This window comes from Mobula birostris, chromosome 10, assembly GCF_030028105.1.
Source record: "Mobula birostris isolate sMobBir1 chromosome 10, sMobBir1.hap1, whole genome shotgun sequence".
In the NCBI taxonomy this organism is placed as follows: Eukaryota; Metazoa; Chordata; class Chondrichthyes; order Myliobatiformes; family Myliobatidae; genus Mobula; species Mobula birostris.
Genome location: NC_092379.1, coordinates 51,500,556 through 51,519,599, shown reverse-complemented (window position 1 = coordinate 51,519,599; position 19,044 = coordinate 51,500,556). Strand labels below are relative to the sequence as shown.

General features: G+C 42.3%; 1 protein-coding gene across 1 annotated transcript in view; it reads left to right on the top strand.

Moving 5' to 3' along the window:
* Positions 1-19,044, top strand: part of LOC140204008 (uncharacterized) — a 37,112-nt gene that overhangs the window by 17,070 nt on the left and 998 nt on the right. The window contains exon 3 of the mRNA XM_072270231.1: positions 18,770-19,044. This exon is cut by the window's right edge and continues 998 nt beyond it. Within this exon, the coding sequence (XP_072126332.1) occupies positions 18,770-19,044 (275 nt within the window). The remainder of the gene's footprint in view (positions 1-18,769) is intronic.

The window sequence follows — 19,044 nt, the reverse complement described above, 5'->3', positions numbered from 1 at the left end:
CACGTGGTGGTGCTGAAAGTTTACAGAGCTGAAATTTTAAACATGGCTCACAGTATGCCTTTAGATGGACATCATGGAGTGAGAGAGACAGTGAACAGGATTGTGAAGGAATTTTACTGGCTTAGTTTAAGGAAGGATGTTGTGGATTGTGTAGGCCCATCGCAAAAGACTGCAGTTGGTTATCAGTATATGTTAACAATTGTGTGTGCTGTGTCTAGGTCCCCTGAAGCAGTGGCTTTGAAAAGGCCAAGACAACATTCAGTAAGTTTTACACACTGGTAGGTCTGCCCAGAGAAATACAATTTGACCAGGGTAGTAACTTTACTTCGAGAACATTCCAGGGGATAGTTAGAGATTTGGAAGCTAAACACATGGTGTCATCTACATATCACACAGAGTCCAAGGGAGGTTTGGAATGGTTCAACTCAACTCTTAAGACCATGATTAAAGCACATTGTGTGAGAAATTGGATAAATTAGGATGAGGGGGTTCCCCTCCTCTTATTTATTGTTGGAGATTCGATTCAGAAGGCAGTGAAGGGTAGTTTGTTGGAAGCTGTATTCAGTTACAGGCCAAAAGGACCTTTGACCCTACTCAGAGAACTATGGTCTGATTTAGAAATATGTGTCAGTGTGCTTGATTATGTTTTCAAATTTTGGAAGGGATTTAGTAAGCTTTGTGACTTTGCCAAGGAAAGTTTACAAAATGGTCGAGTCAAAATAAGACACTTGTTTTCTAGAATTGCAGCTGGGAGAATTGTTATGGAACAAAATTGAGTTGTGGAATCTGATAATGGAGTGGAAAAACATGTTTACCCACTGAATCCAGACTCACCAAAATGTCAGAATTGCATTGTTTTGAAAAATATTACTGATAAGGTCCATCAGTTGGACCCTAAACCGCAAAAACAGGTAAAAGGACTAATTGACATTTTGAAATGGTGCACAGGTGCAGTGCATCACGTCATTATGAATTCAGCCCAGCCTATGAAACGACATCTTCACGGAGTGAACTTTGAGGAAAGTGAAAGGGTTGAACAAGGAATTAGAAACAAGAAAGAACAAGGAAAGAGAATGGATGACTGTAATGATAGAGTGGGGAAGGCTAAATACCTTACAATGATTGACTTGTTAAAAGGATACTGGGGTGTTTCTTTAACAGAGAGGGCTAAAGAGATATCAGCATTTGTGACACCGTCTAGACTGTATGAATACAATGTTTTACACTTCGGGATGAAAAATGCACCAGGGACATTTCAAAGAATGATCAATTCTGTGATTGGAGGGTTAGAAAGCACAGGAGTTCATATCAATGATTTAATGATCTGGAATGACACGTGGGAAGAGCATACTGCAGCTGTAGAGAAACGGTTTGACAGACTTTCCAAGGCCAGTCTTACTGTGAACCTCGCTAAAAGTGAGTTTGGCCACGCCACAGTCACATATCTGGGTTATGTGGTGGGCCAAGGCCCAACTGGCTCCTGTACAGGCCAAGCTTCAAGCTATTGCTGAAGTTCCTGTTCCGACTGGCAAGAAAGCTTTAAGAAAGATTTTAGGAATGGTTGGGTGTCATCATAAGTTTTGTAAGAACTTTGCTGACATCGCTCTTCCCCCCTAACAAAACTCCTAGGGAAGAGTGAAAGATTGGTATGGAATGACCTTTGCCAGGAGGCATTTGAATGTCTGGAAACCATCCTGTGTTATCATCCTGTGCGCAAAGCACCTGATTTTTCAAAACCATTCTCGATAACAACAGACGCTAGTGACGAAGCTATTGGGGCAGTACTGTTACAGAAGGGTGTGGATGACATTGAGCGTCCAGTAGCTTATTTCTCAAAGAACTTTAATGTACACCAGGAAAGTTATTCAACTGTTGAAAAAGGAATTATTAGCACTTATTCTGGCTTTACAACATTTTGAGGCCTATGATCAGAGACCTCAAAATCTTTCTGTTGCCCAGAGACCACTTGTGGTTTACATGGGTTATAATCCATTCATGCTTCTAACTAAGATGAAGGATAAGAATAGAAGGTTGTTAAATTGGAGTCTAATATTGCAGGAATGTGACTTAAAAATTAACCATGTGAAAGATACCGACAACGTTATAGCTGATTAGTTATCCAGATATTAAGTTGGAAATTGTACACATTTTTGCTCAGTTATCTGATGATTTTACTTGTATTGTTTCAAACTCTGTAATTTACATTTAGACAAAAAAAAGTCATCTTCGTCAATTTTTTTTTCTCTGATGAAGGGTATTGTGATGGGACCCTGAAGTACCCCTACGAACTGTGCTTTTGAAAAGAGAGAGAAAGAGAGGGGGGTGGGGGAGAGGGAGAGAGTTATTTAACATCGATAGCTTGTTTGTAAAAGAGACAGAGAGACGAAGATTAACGGTTGGACTGTCACTTTAAGGCACTGGAAGTAACTTTGGATTTCTACTGAGTTGGGTTTGGAGACAGCACCGAGCAGCTCGAAAGTTGCTATGGTGACCGAAGGCAAGTTGTTGATATTACTTCAAGGACAGTTCATCTGCTTGTGCATTTCTTCACAGACAAAGGAAGCAGGGATTGTTTGAATAACAGTTGATGCTCAGTACGGTGAGATAAATAGGAGGTCAGATGATACAGACCTCAGACACATGTTCTGGACGCTGAATGAGCGTTGTTGTGCCCGCAGGAAAGGTGGGTTTTGGAGGATCGATCAGGCGGATCGATCCATCACTCTAACAGTGGAAAGAGGAAAAGGGGTTGACTGGTGGGGAGTTGTCCATGTGTCCACCCTCGCCTGGGGGATAGTTTCACCACAGAAAACCAGTCCCCTTTGTTAAGGTCACAATCAGTGTCTTTTAAAGGATTTCGAAGGACAACGAGAAGATCGGTGGCATCAGCTCACCTGAAGACTCAAATCCTCTCTCTCTCTCTCTCTCTCTCTCTTCCCCCCCCTCAACTAAATACCACAAACTGAACTTTACTCATCATCGTAAGACTGTATCTTTTTACCACTAGAGTTAAAGAAGCTTGGTTTTTCATACATATATTTCCACACTTACTGATATACTTATATATATAATCACTGCTAACCTGTTTGATTTATTTACATTTATATTACTGTATTACGTAGTTACTAATAAATATTATTATTTTATAGCAATACTGGACTCCAAAGTGTTTTCCATCTTTGCTGGTTCTTTATTCCCGTCACGGGGTACGTGTCAGAATGCTGTAGCACTTACTTTTTCTTCGCAGTTATTTTGTAAATAATACTATTCTTTTGCACTTCTGGTCAGATGCTAATTGCATTTCATTGGCTTTGTATCTGTACTCAGCACAATGACAGTAAAGTTGAATCTAATCTAATCTAATCTAGTGGGAGATACAGGGGCCCAGATTTTGAAACATTCTTGATCAGAACTGCAAGACCCACTGTGTTAAACTTTGAGCTGCCGTCAACAAACAGCAGACTGGTGTAAGTATTAGTATTGTCCAGGTGATCCAAGGCTACGAGAGGAACAAATAAGATTGCATCTGCTGTGGACATCCTGTGGTGAATTTCTCCCCTTAAACTTTAAATATAGGTTCTGTACTGTTAGACGTTTTCTCCCTGGGAGAGAACCACTGTCTGGCTAATCTATCTATGTCTCACATAACCTTATTACGCTCTACTGTGTCTCCCCTTAGCTTCCACATTGAGAGGTGGTGTCCTCCATAGACCTATCTTTCCTGTTTGATTTTGTCACGTACTCCGTGACGGGTTAAAGAACCAGCAGAAATGGAAAACACTTTGGAGTCTGGTATTGCTGTTAACTAATGGTGTTTATTAGTAACTATGCAATACAGTAATTTAAATGCAGATAAATCAAACAGGTTAGCAATGATTATATATAAGTAAGTGTGGAGTATATAGGAAAACCAATCTTCTTCAACTCTAGGGGTAAATAGATAGTCTTACGACAATGAGTTGAGTAGTGAGGGAGAGAGAGAGGGAGAGGTTTGAGTCTTCAAATGAGCTGATGCGGTCGATCTTCTCGTTGTCCTCCGAAATCCTTTAAAAGTCACCGAGTGTGACTTCAACAAAGGGGACAGTTTTTCTGTGGTGGAATCATCAACCCAGGCAAGGGTGGACACATGGACAACTCCCCACCAGTCACTCCCTTTTCTCACTGCAAGAGCCACTGATCGATCCTCCAAAAACCTCACTTTTCCTGTGGGCACAACAAAGCTCATTCAGTGTCCAAAAACATGTGCAGCAGGTCTATCATCTGACCTCCTATTTATCTCACCGTACTGAGTGCCAACTGTCTCTCAAATAACTCCTCCTTTCTTTGTCTGCGTAAGAGGGCACTAGCAGGCAATGTCCTTGGAGAAAGTATAAACAACCTCCAGAGAAACCATAACCTCGATTGTCCATCAAATAATGCTGCCCTCGGTCACCATAGTGACTTATGAGCTGATCAGTGCTCTCTCTCTCCAACTCAGCAGAAATCCAAAAGTTAGTCTTTGTCTCTTTCTTTCTCTCTCTCTCTTCAAAACAAGATGTCGGTGTCAATACCTCTCTGTGTCTCTTTTCAAAAGCACAGTTCATCGGGGTAATTCAGGACCCCGTCACACCCGCTTCCTGCAGAGAAAAAAAAAATGACGAAGGTGAAATTTTTTTTAGAGTAAATGTAAAATACAGAGTTTGAAACAATACATGTATGATCATCAGATGACAGAGCAAAACGTGCACAATTTCCAGCTTAACATCTGGATAAACAATCAGCTATAATATTGTCAGTATCTTTCACATGTTTGATTTTTAAGTCACATTCTTGCAATATCAGACTCCAATTTAACAATCTTCTGTTCTTATCCCTCATCTTAGTTAGAAACACCAACAGATTATGATCCGTGTAAACCACAAGTGGTCTCTGGGCAACAGAGAGATTTTGAGGTCTCTGAATATAGACCTCAGAATGTTGTAAAGCCAGACTAAGTGCTAACAATTCCTTTTCAACAGTTGAATAATTTTTCTGGTGCACATTAAATTTCTTAGAGAAATAAGCTATTGGGTGTTCAATGTCATCCGCACCCTTCTGTAACAGTACTGCCCCAGCAGCTTCATCACTAGTGTCGGTTGTTATCAAGAATGGCTATGAAAAATCAGGTACTTTGAGCAGAGGATGATAACACAGGGTGTTTTTCAGACATTCAAATGCCCCCTGGTAAAGGTCATTCCATGCAAATCTTTCACTCTTCCCTAGGAGATTTGTTAGGGGGAGAGCGATGTCAGCAAAGTTCTTACAAAACTTATGATAATACCCAACCATTCCTAAAAACCTTCTTAAAGCTTTCTTGCCGGTCGGAACAGGAAGCTCAGCAATAGCTTGAACCCTGGCCTGTACAGGAGCCAGTTAGCCCCGGCCTACTGCATAGCCCAGATATGTACCTGTGGCACGGCCAAACTCACTTTTAGTGAGGTTCACAGTAAGATTGGCAGAAAGTCTGTCAAACAGTTTTGCTACCGCTGCAGTATGCTCTTCCCATGTGTCATTGCAGACCACTAAATCATCGATGTAAGCCCCTGTGTTTTCTAAACCCCTAATCACAGAATTGATCATTCTTTGAAATGTCCCTGGAGCATTTTTTCATCCCGTAGGGTAAAACATTGTACTCATACAGTATAGATGGTGTCCCAAACGCTGATATCTCTTCAGCCCTCTCTGTCAAAAAAACACCCCAGTATCCTTTTAACAGGTCAATCTTTGTGAGGTATTTAGCCTTCCCCACTCTATCAGTACAGTCATCCATTAGCTTTCTTTGTTCTTTCTTGTTTCCAATTTCTTGGTCAACTATTTTACTTCTCTCAAAGTTCATTCTGTAAAGATGCTGTTTCATGGGCTGGGTTGAATTTATAATGACGTGATGCACTGCACCTGTGCACCGTTTTAGAATGTCAGAAAATAACTCTTTATGCTTGCCAATTAATTCTATCATTTATTTTTGCAGTGTAGAGTCCAACTGATGGACCTTATCAGTAATATTTTTCAAAACACTGGAATTCTAACATCTCATTGATACTAGATTCAGTGGGTAAACATGTTTTTTCATCCCATTATCAGATTCCACAGCCTTTACGACTCCATTTGGTGTCATAACAATTCTCCCAGGTGCAATCCTCGCAAACAAGTGTTTTATTTTAATTCGAACATTCTGTAAACTTTCCTTTGCAAGGTCACAAATCTTATTAAATCCTTTCCAGAATTTTAAAAGATAATTAAGCACATTGACACGTTTCCAAATCAGACCATAGTTCTCTGAGTAGGGTCAAAGGTCCTTTTGGCCTGTAACTGAACACAGGTTCCAACAGACTACCCTCCAATGATTTTTGAATCGTCTCTCCAACAGTAATTAAGAGTAGGGGAACCCCCTCATCCAAGTTATTCCCATTTTTCACACAATATGTTTTAATCATGGTCTTAAGAGTTGAGTTGAACCGTTCCAAGGCTCCCATGGACTCTGTGTGATATGCAGATGACACCATGTGCTTAGCTTCCAATTCTCTAACTACCCCCAGAATGTTTTTGAGGTAAAGTTACTACCCTGGTCAGATTGAATTTCTTTGGTCAGACCTACCAGTGTGTAAAACTTACTGAGTGCTTTTACCACAGTCTTGGCCTTGATGATTCCAAGAAGCACGGCTTCAGGGAACCTAGACACAGCACACATAATTGCTAACAGATACTGAGAACCAGCTGCAGTCTTTGGCAATGGGCCTACACAATCCACTATGACCCTAGGAAAAGGTTCACCAAAAGCAGGTATTGGTTTAAGTAGTGCTACCTGAATAACCTGATTAGATTTCCCCTCAACTTGACAGGTATGGCAAGTCCTGTAAAAATTCACAACATCCTTTCTTAAACTAGGCCAGTTAAATTCCTTCATAATCCTATTCACTGTCTTTCTCACTCCATGAGGTCCACCTAAAGGCATACTGTGAGCCATGTTTAAAATTTCAGCCCTGTAAACTTTCAGAACCACTACGTGAAGTTCAATAATCTAGTCCTCACTTGCGCTCACAGTGGCTGGTCTCCACTTCCTCATCAACACCCCATATTTAAGGTAATATCCCACTGACTCCCTCTGAACGTCCTCTCCTGTGAGAGCTATCACCTTTAAAGCCATCATTTCAGAACCTCGCTTCTGTTCCTCTATAAATTCCTTCCTAAACAAGGACAAACCTTCCTCATACACCTTACTCTCATCAGCTTCACTACCTTCTAAGTCCTGCAGAAATCTGGAAGGTAGAAAAGTCTGTGACACATCATCATAATTTAAACCTCTGGTTTTGCTATCATGGGCCTCAGCAGGCTTCCTAAACATGCTTCGAGTATCTGCGCCTGTGGGATAAACATCAGTCTTTCTGTGTGAATTCTCAGCAGCAGCTTTGCTCGTTAATTGAACAGCTGTATCAACCTTATCTTGGAGAAGTGCCAACATTCCTCCGTTGTTTACTAAACTTAGCAGCATCACCAGGCTTATAAGAACCATGTATACATTGTGGAAGAGACCAAACAATCTATTTATCAGATTACAACCTTCACTTCGACTTGTCTCCATAACATCTTCCACCTCAAAACCATAACAATCCTCCTTCTTCTCCACAACATCATAACCTTGGAGGTGTGTACCTCCAAATATCCAAACAAAATTCCATAGAGTAGCACATCCTTCCTCAGCAGGCCCTTGTCCTGCAAACGGGGTCAAGGGTCGCTCAACCAATCCAACCTTTCCCAGCACTTTATCCAAAAGTCCAGGAACAGCACTTTTCCCATTACTTCAATTAACACTTACCTCACCAATTTTCACCTCAGCACTAACTTTTAGCTCACTGTCTAACACAAGTGACTGAGAATCCTCACATTCCACTGGTACCAAGGTTAACCCCTTATTCACTGAACCAAGATCGTCTGACACAAAAAAAACTGCATTCCTTTCCAACCAAGTCAGACACCTCAGACTTTAACTGAGCTTCAACACAAGGTTCAGAACCCTGTGAATTCACAGTTACCTCAACAACCTGAATGCAGGCAACTGGGACAGATGCCTCTTCTGGGCTGTCATCACTTATCCCAGTTTCAAATTCAAGGCCACCCCGAACCTCCCAGCTATTCTCTGGCAAACTCTCATCTGGAGTAAACTCAAGCTCGTGGGTTAAAACATCTTCAAACGCAAACATGAGGAAATCTGCAGATGCTGGAATTTCAAGCAACTGGAATTGTGGGCCGAAGCGTCTCTGCCCGAAACGTCGACTGTACCTCTTCATATAGATGCTGCCTGGCCTGCTGCGTTCACCAGCAACTTTTATGTGTGTTGCTTAAAACATCTTCATCTGCTTTCTTAGCAGACCCCTGCAGGGTAGCGTCATCCTCTGCATCCAGGTATGCCCTTACATCATAGGGGACACAACTTTTAAATTCATCACACTAAACAAGCCCTTCCAAGCTGTAAAAATCATCAGGGTCCCACATTAAACCTCTCAGCTGTCACATCTCCCTTTAAAACTGTCTCTGTCTTTCCGCCTCTTCTCTCTGTTTGTCTGCCTCTCTAGCCTCACGGATCCTCTGCCTTTCCACTTCATCAACCTGGAGCTGTTTTAATTTCAATTTCAATTGCGACTGAACCTCAGCCTCAGTAAGTACCTTACCTTCAGCAAATAACTCTTAATGCCTCCTCATCAAACGTTCCCTTATCTATATAATGCTGGGCTATTATCTGCATCTGAGCTTTCCTCATTTTAGTGGTCACCCTTAGTCTTAACTTTTGAGCAATTCCCAACAGCACATCCGTCGTAGCATCATCCAACACTTCCGGGGTTGGATCCAACAGAAACTCCTCAACACTAACGTCCATTTCCACACAACCAAATCAAAATGGACTTTGCCCAATCAATTCAAACAAGCCTCCCAACCAATTTGTTCATATCACGGATGCAGGCCACAATTTTGGTAGGGACCCAGGACGTACCCCATGACGGGTTAAAGAACCAGAAGAAATGGAAAACACTTTGGAGTCTAGTGTTGCTATTAACTAATATTATTTATTAGTAACTACGCAATACAGTAATTTAAATGCAGATAAATCAAACAGGTTAGCAATGATTATATATAACTAAGTGTGGAATATATAGGAAAACCAAGCTTCTTCAAGTCTAGCGATAAATAGATAGTTTTACAACAATGAGTAAAGTTCAGTTCAGTTCGTGGTATTGAGTTGAGTAGTAATGGAGAGAGAGGGAGAGGTTTGAGTCTTCAAATGAGCTGACGCCGTCGATCTTCTCGTTGTCCTCTGAAATCCTTTAAAAGTCACTGACTGTGACTTCAACAAAGGAGACCATTTTTCTGTGGTGGAATCATCAACGCAGGCAAGGGTGGACACATGGACAACTCCCCACCGGTCACTCCCTTTTCTCACTGCAAGAGCCACTGATCGATCCTCCAAATACCTGACTTTTCCTGTGGGCACAACAAAGCTCATTCAGTGTCCAAAAATATGTGCTGCAAGTCTATCATCTGACCTCCTATTTATCTCACTGTGCTGAGTGCCAACTGTCTCTCAAATAATTCCTCCTTTGTTTGTCTGCGTAAGAGGGCACTAGCAGGCAATGTCCTTGGAGAAAGTATAAACAACCTCCAGAGAAACCATAACCTCGATTGTCCATCAAATAATGCTGCCCTCGGTCACCGTAGTGACTTACGAGCTGCTTGGTGCTTTCTCTCTCCAACACAGTAGAAATCCAAAAGTTAGTCTTCATCTCTCTCTCTCTCTTTTCAAAACAAGATGTTGGTGTTAAACACCTTTCTCTCTTTTCAAAAGCACAGTTCATAGGGGTAATTCAGGACCCTGTAACACAGTAGAGACTGACTGGGTGCTGATGCCGTTACTAATCTCTCAAAGTTTTTCCATTATGGTCAAAGTCGGAGTCACCGAGACTGGTCACTTTAATTTAGCTGGGGCAAGTAAACCAGTTGGACTTTACCATGATCCACTGATATTTACTTTTCTGAATTTCACAACCTTTCATTCTTGCCTTTCTCTCCCTCTCCCCTTTCCTTTTTAAAATACATTTCACGGAATCACAGCAATGAAGGGAATTTCAAACCAAACAACACATCAAGGTTCTGAGTGTGGACGAGGCTTCAGCCAAGGAACCGGACAGTTGAGACACTGGGATAGTCACACCAGGGAGAAACCGTGGAAATGTGGAGTCTGTGAGAAGAGATGCAAATACCCGTACCTTCTGGAAATTCATATTCCTCCAACATATCGAACCATCAGTGCACTCACACTAGTGAGAGTCCATTTACCTGTTCTGTGTGTGAGAAAGGATTCACTCAGGCAACCACCTTGAGGAGGCATCAACTTGTTCACACTGGGGATAGTACATCTGCCCAACGTGTGGAAGAGGATTCTTACATGCACCTAACTTGAGGACCCATAAGCAAGTCCACACTAGGGAGGGGCCATACTTGTGTTCTGTGTGTGAGAAAGAATTCTCTGATTTATCCACCCTGAGGATCCACGGGCATGTTCACACTGGGGAGAGGCCATTTATTTGCTCTGTATGTGGGAAGGTGTTCAGTCAAGCATCAATTTTGAAATATCACAAGCGTGTTCACACTGGAGAGAGGTCATTTGTCTGTCCTGTGTGTGAGAAGGGGTTCAGTCGAGCATCAGTTCTGAAGAAACACATGTGTGTTCACTCTGGGGAAAAGTTGTTTGTCTGCTCTGTGTGTGGTGAGGGATTCACTGAAACTAACAAACTAAGGACACACCAGTGAGTTCACTGCAAGGAGGACTCTTGCATCCCTACAGGGGAAAAGGGTTCAGTGGGTCAGACATCATAATGACACACCAAGAAACCATTTACCCACACCAAGTGTGGGTCGGATTCAGTCAGTCAGCTGCTCTGTGGAATCACCAATGTGTCCACAGGTCACTGCAGGAGCTGGATTCCCCTGTTGCTCCTGATAATTATATCCAGGGCTGGATCCAGATCATTGTCCCAGTCTGAAATGAATCTGCTGATGTTTACAGCCACTGTAACTGGGATAAATTTTAATGTTCTTGGGTTACAATGAATAAAGGTCTCGAATAAAGATTTTTTGTCTGTTTATGGCTGCTGTTCTACTCTTATGAATGAGAGGGATCGTAGGGAATGGATGATTCGGACAGAAGGAACGACTGTGAGAGGTTGCAATGGGGATCAGAGTCTCCTGAGCTGTTTGCTAATGGGACAGTTGGAAACTGATAGTACAAACACAGGCAATTGTTTCTGGTTTTCATATTTTAATCTTAGATTCCTTCACTAATAAAGAATCTATCAACCTTTCTGTAGAAGCATTGCTTGGGTTACAGTGGGAGATAAGGGATGCTTAGGAGTGTGGGCCATCCTATCACGAGAGGAGGCTGGGGGAGCGGTTTTGTGATTGACACCGGTGGTGGGTCTTTGTCTCAGTTCGGCGGGAGATGAAGAGAGAGGTCGCTGGAGGGAACCAGTCGTGGGATTTGATCCGGATGGGGAACGCGATTCGATGGAGCCCGGGCATGGAGGTCGGTGAATGTGGCTTTTCGATGATTTGAGCTCTAACCTGTGCCCATATGACTGTTAAGTTATTTTCTTTCCTTTACTAAATCTTGGTTAAGATAACGTTCACAAATATACTTTATAACTGTATGCAGTGTGCGATCTGTTATTTCATGCTCAGTGGCTACTGCAGGGCAGTAAATCAGACAACATTCAGACCAACCATGTGTGGGCAAGACAAAACAATCTCGTGGAACTGGCGGGACTAGAATCGTATACTGTATGTCTTAGACAAACGAAGCGGGAGCGAGGTGGGGTTATCGCCGCGGTATCTAGCCGCAGAGCTCTTCAGTTATCGGGGACAATGCATTCCACAGATTCACTACTCTGGCAGAAGCTGTTCCTCCTAATCTCTGTTCTAACTGGACATCCTTGTTTTCTGAGGCTGTGCCCTGTGGTCCTCGACTCTCCCAGTACTGAAAACATTCTATCTATTTCCTGTCTTTTCAATATTTGCCCGCTGTCTGTTACATAATTGTGTTACAACCAAATAAGAGAATGGCTGGAGTCGCTTAGCACTTCCGTGTTAGGGTGTTTATTTGGTGCATCATTGTTTTTTTTAAATATTACAAAAAATAGAGAGCAGGAAACTGTCACTGCTTATAAAATGTTTTCTACCAGAAAACACCACTACAGCTACGTACTATTGCAGTCCTGGCAGCTTGATCGCTCTCTTCCTGTCGAGAGCGATCCTCAGTGTTTTGTGGGCACCTGGACAGACAATCAAACTATGATGCACTCCACAATGTTGTTACAATTATATTAGAAAATAAAGAGAATAATCCAGCTTAAATACAGTTCACCTTACTTTTCCTTTTTGAACCTACGGAATATGAAATTCTCTGTCCTCTAAGAAAAAATTACATCTCATCTCAAATGACCAAATTTGACATTCCCTCAGTTGTATTCAATTCAAAAAAATTGAGAAATTTTTTCTTTAATAACATTTACAAAAATTGAATCTTGCAACAATGAAATATTAACTCTGCACTGAGGTATGTGAATATTATCAGAGTTCCAAAGTTAGTTTCATAGGTCATGATCTGACAACGCAATCACATCACTCAACAGCAGAGGGCACCAATCGCGTATCCAAGAAAAATAATCAATTCTTGAATATTTATGGTATACATGTGTTAAAAAAAAAGAAAAATCTTTTTCTTTAGGAAATTTAATCTCCAAATGTCAACCAGACTGTATTCTAATAAAAAAGAATTAATACAAGTCGCAGCTTTATTAGGAAGTGACGGATTGGTGGACGATCTGTCAATCAATGAGTTAAGTCAACAGTTAAAGGCACCACCCATAATCAACTTGTATTCATTTAAATGCGGCAGTACAGAAAATAGCTTCTTTAAAAAAATTCAGGGCTATCTATATTAGGTGCATATACACACACCAAAACCACCTTTTGACCACACAACAAACCAGTGATAATTAAATATCTTCCAATTAAATCAGTAACAGCATCAAAATGAACAAAAGGGATTTTAGAATTAATTAAAATAGATAGCCCTCTTATTTTATTTACTGATAAAGAATGAAATAAGGGTCCCTTCCAAAATTTAAAAAAAACAGTTTTCATCCTGTCTATGGATGTGTGTCTCCTGCACAAAAATAATATCTGCATGAAGTGTTTTTAATTTCTTAAAAATCTTTCTGTGCTTAATAGGTTGGTTCATACGGTTTAAATTCCAAGATATTATATTGATTTTATTGAGATCCATATTTAAAATTTAATTTAAAAATTTTATGAAGTAATCTAATGCGCAGGTGCTGCATGAACCTGAAGAAAGGGTGAAGCTTGACTCGATCAGAAAGAAAAGCAAAATGATTGACAAAGAAAACCCCCTCAGGACTGCCCAGTCGAAAAACAGCTAACCTAATAGATCCACCCACCTCCCCCAAAAGCCCAGAAGCCGTCCAATAGGTGAATGGCAGCTAATCTAATGACCTTTGACCCTGGTCTCCAGCTGGCAGCTCCTATTTACAAAGTAAAAAGTTACCACCACCAAATAGAATACATAAACAAGTAAACAGATTCCAAATATCTTCATATTATGTCTAACAGTAGTTAAGACTGAATTAACGATGGCCATTTAAATCCATTTAATATATGCAGCCATGTATTCAAAAAAAGGATAAATCCAATCAGCTAATATATACTACAGTATTAAAGACTTACAAATCAAAGAAAAAATAAGTAAATATGTATGTGTTAAATTCAGACCTATATTAACTATTAAAGCAAACAACAACAGATCTAAGTGAGTTAACCAAGTCTGTGTCTGAATATTGATAAAACGAAGAGCAGACTTTCATCATCGGCATTACAAACTGCTCCCAACTTAGGATCAACTTTTCAAATTGCTTACGAAGTGGACTTAAACCCTTATAAATTTCCAGCCATCTTCTGGAGTGTCAATCCGTTTTGGACGAGCATTGGGTGGAGTAATCATCAGATGAGCCGGGCAACGCAGCGACAGGCGACAGTTAATTTTTTAAAATTCTGCCTTCACTTCCCGATATTTAATTCTTTCAACATAAATCTCCGGGGTAAAATCTTCAACTATACGAATCTTAACTTCATTATAAATTAGCTTCACACATCAAAGTTGCTGGTGAAAGCAGCAGGCCAGGCAGCATCTCTAGGAAGAGGTACAGTTGACGTTTCAGGCCGAGACCCTTCGTCAGGACTAACTGAAGGAAGAGTTAGTAAGAGATTTGAAATTGGGAGGGGGAGGGGGAGATCCAAAATGATAGGACAAGACAGCAGGGGGAGGGATGGAGCCAAGAGCTGGACAGGTGATTGGCAAAAGGGATATGAGAGGATCATGGGACAGGAGGTCCGGGGAGAAAGACAAGGGGGGAGGGGACCAGAGGATGGGCAAGGGGTATAGTCAGAGGGACAGGGAGAAAAAGGAGAGTGAGAGAAAGAATGTGTGTATAAAAATAAATAACGGATGGGGTACGAGGGGGAGGTGGGGCATTAGTGGAAGTTAGAGAAGTCGATGTTCATGCCATCAGGTTGGAGGCTACCCAGACGGAATATAAGGTGTTGTTCCTCCAACCTGAGTGTGGTTTCATCTTCACAGTAGAGGAGGCCGTGGATAGACATGTCAGAATGGGAATGGGATGTGGAATTAAAATGTGTGGCCACTGGGAGATCCTGCTTTCTCTGGCGGACAGAGCGTGGGTGTTCAGCAAAGCGGTCTCCCAGTCTGCGTCGAGTCTCGCCAATATATAGAAGGTCACATCGGGAGCACCAGACGCAGTATATCGCCCCAGCCGACTCACAGGTGAAGTGTCACCTCACCTGGAAGGACTGTCCGGGGCCCTGAATGGTGGTAAGGGAGGAAGTGTAAGGGCATGTGTAGCACTTGTTCCGCTTACAAGAATAAGTGCTAGGAGGGAGATCGGTGGGGAAGGATGGGGGGGACGAATGGACAAGGGAGTTGCATAGGGAGCGATCCCTGCGGAAAGCAGAGGGGGGGGGGGAGAGAAAGATGTGCTTCGTGGTGGGATCCCGTTGGAGGTGGCGGAAGTTACGGAGAATAATATGTTGGACCCGGAGGCCAGTGGGGTGGTAGGTGAGGACCAGGGGAACCCTATTCCTAGTGGGGTGGCGGGAGGATGGAGTGAGAGCAGATGTGCGTGAAATGGGGGAGATGCGTTTGAGAGCAGAGTTAATAGTGGAGGAAGGGAAGCCCTTTCTTTAAAAAAGGAGGACATCTCCCTCGTCCTGGAATGAAAAGCCTCATCCTGAGAGCAGATGCGGCGGAGACGGAGGAATTGCGAGAAGAGGATGGCATTTTTGCAAGAGACAGGGTGAGAAGAGGAATAGTTCAGATAGCTGTGAGAGTCAATAGGCTTATAGTAGACATCAGTGGATAAGCTGTCTCCAAAGACAGAGACAGAAAGATCTAGAAAGGGGAGGGCGGTGTCGGAAATGGACCAGGTAAACTTGAGGGCAGGGTGAAAGCTGGAGACAAAGTTAATAAAGTCAACGAGCTCTGCATGCGTGCAGGAAGCAGCGCCAATGCAGTTGTCGATGTAGTGAAGGAAAAGTGGGGGACAGATACCAGAATAGCTTTGGAACATAGATTGTTCCACAAAGCGAAACAAAAAGGCAGGCATAGCTAGGACCCATACGGGTGCCCATAGCTACACCTTTAGTTTGGAGAAAGTGGGAGGAGCCAAAGGAGAAATTATTAAGAGTAAGGACTAATTCCGCTAGATGGAGCAGAGAGGTGGTAGAGGGGAACTGATTGTGTCTGGAATCCAAAAAGAAGCGGAGAGCTTTGAGACCTTCCTGATGGGGGATGGACGTATATAGGGACTGGACATCCATGGTAAAATAAAGCGGTGGGGGCCAGGGAACTTAAAATCATCGAAAAGTTTAAGAGCGTGAGAAGCGTCACGAACATAGGTAGGAACGGATTGAACAAGGGGGGATAAAACCATGTCGAGGTATGCAGAAACGAGTTCGGTGGGGCAGGAGCAAGCTGAGACAATAGGTCTGCCAGGACAGGCAGGTTTGTGGATCTTGGGTAGGAGGTAGAAATGGGAAGTGCAGGGTGTGGGAACTGTAAGGTTGGTAGCAGTGGATGGGAGATCCCCTGAGCGGATGAAGTCGATGATGGTGTGGGAGACAATGGCCTGGTGCTCTTTAGTGGGGTCACGATCGAGGGGTAAATAAGAGGAGGTATCCGCGAGTTGTCAAGGTGGAGGTCAGTACGCCAGACGACAACAGCACCCCCCTTATCGGCGGGTTTAATAATAAGGTTAGGATTAGTGCAGAGGGAGCTTATCCCTTTATAAATTAGCTTATCCCTTTTCCTTGCATTCCAAAGAATAGCTTCTTTGGTTGTAAAATAATGCAAACAGAGAATTACAGGACGTGGTTTAATTTCGGCTGATGGTTTAAGATGCCGGATTCAGTAGGCTCTGTCCAATATCGGACAGGCTTTGAGAATGTCACTAAAAAGTGAATATGACATGTTCGAAAAAAACTTTAGTGATTCACTGGTTTCCATATTTTCAGGCAAACCTAGTATACATAGATTCATCGTGCAATTTCTGCTTTCCAAATCAATCGTGTTCTTCTTAATTCTTGATAATTCCAAAGTATTCTCATTAGTTTTCTTTTCCATAAAAGACATCTTCAAATCCTGTTCTTTAATAGATTGATTCATTAATTCAAATTCCCCTTCAATTCTGTGAGTACTCTGCTTATGCGTCTGATATCGATCTTCCAAATTCTTCAAAGACTCCTGAATAGCGATGTTGGTGTTTTCAAACAATTCATTAGCTTTTGTCAATTTATCCACTGTACCGATCCTCACTAAATAGCTTCTGTTAAAGAGAGCATTCTTTCTAAAGTAGAAACTTCTTCCAATTTCTCTGTTTGTTGCAGCTCAGGCAGAGTTTTGCCACTCCTTAATTCGGTTCCAGCCATCATAATTAAATTGTAAATCCTTCAACAAATATAATAAATCTTCAAACTTGAAACAGATCTGGCAGTGAAAAGTAAGTTGTGAAAGACGGAGCTGTGACAAAAAATATCTTACTCCATAGGCTGCCAAATGGAGACTCCAATCCCTCAATTTCCACTTTGCCCTCAGATTCACTTGTCTATCTCCAACACCTCTCTTCACTTTCTTGATCTCTTTGTCTCCATCTTAGAAGTTGAGGAAAAACTTTTTCACCCAGAGGGTTGTGGATCTGTGGAATGCTCTGCCTCGGAAGGCAGTGGAAGCCAATTCTCTGGATGCTTTCAAGAAAGAGATAGAGCTCTTAATGATAGCGGAGTCAAGGGATATGGGGAGAATGCAGGAACAGGATACTGATTGTGGTTGATCAGCCATGATCACAGTGAATGGCGATGCTGGCTCGAAGGACTGAATGGCCTACTCCTGCACCTATTGTCTATTATCTAAGCCAGACCTTATGACATATTCTAGAAAGCCACTGACTCTGGAATTCTCTCGAGGTTTCAGATGGCTGGATTTCAATGAAACTGTTGAAATCCTAGACAGAGTGGACATGGAGAGGATATTTCTAATAGTGGGAGAGTCTAGGACCAGAGTGTCCAGCTTCAGAATAGAAGGGCATCAGAATCAGGTTGAAGTGTCACTGGTATTTACCATGAAGTTTGTTGTTACGTGGCAACATTCAATGCAATACGTAATAAAGACTGTAAATTACAGGGAAAATAAATCTTTTTAAAAAGTCAAATTAGCCATGTATTGCAAAAAGGAGAAAGGAAAGTAGTGAGGCAGTGTTCATGTCTTCAAAGTTGATTCAGAAATCTGATGACAGAGGGGAGAATGGTTGCACACGTGCCTTCGGGCTCCTTGTATCTGCATCGAGATGTTGGGCTCAGGATAGATCCTCGAAGATGTTGACACCCAGGAACTTGAAATTGCTGACCATTCCCACTTTTGGTCACTCGATGAGGACTGATGGGTTTTCCTTCATCTTACCCTTACTGAAGTTCGCGTTCTTTGGTCTTACTGACATTAAGTGCAAGGCTGTTGCTCCGACAGTGGGGGAGTCGCAGACCCAGTCGTAGTGGGGGATACAAGGGCCCAGGTTTTGAAACATTCTTGATCAGAACTGCAAGACCCACTGTGTTAAACTTTGAGCTGCCATCAACAAACAGCAGACTGGTGTAAGTATTAGTATTGTCCAGGTGATCCAAGGCTACGAGAGGAACAAATTAGATTGCATACCTGTGGTGAATTTCTCCCCTTAAACTTTAAATATAGGTTCTGTACTGTTAGATGTTTTGACCCTGGGAGAGAACCACTGTCTGGCTAATCTATCTATGTCTCACATAACCTTATTACGCTCTATTGTGTCTCCCCTTGGCTTCCACATTGGGAGGTGGTGTCCTCCATAGACCTATCTTTCCTGTTTGCAGTAGAGACTGACTGGGTGCTGGTGCCATTATTAATCTGTCAAAGTTTTTCATTATGGTCAAAGTTAGAGTCACTCAGACCAGTCACTTTAATTTAGCTGGGGAAATTAAACCAGTTGGTTACCATGATCCACTGATACTTGTTTTTCTGAATTTCACAACCTACCTTTCATTCTTGTCTTTCTCTCCCTCTCCCCTTTCCTGTTTTGAATACATTTCACAGGATCACAGCGATGAAGGGAATTTCAAACCAAACAACGCATCAAGATTCTGAGTGTGGACGAGGCTTCAGCCAAGGAACCAGACAGTCGAGACACCGGAACAGTCACACAAGGGAGAAACCGTGGAAATGTGGAGACTGTGGGAAGGGATTCAAATACCCATACCTTCTGGAAATTCATTACCGCAGTCACACTGGGGAGAGGCCGTTTACCTGCCCTGTGTGTGGGAAAGGATTCCCCTATTCCTCCAACATATTGGACCATCAACGCACTCACA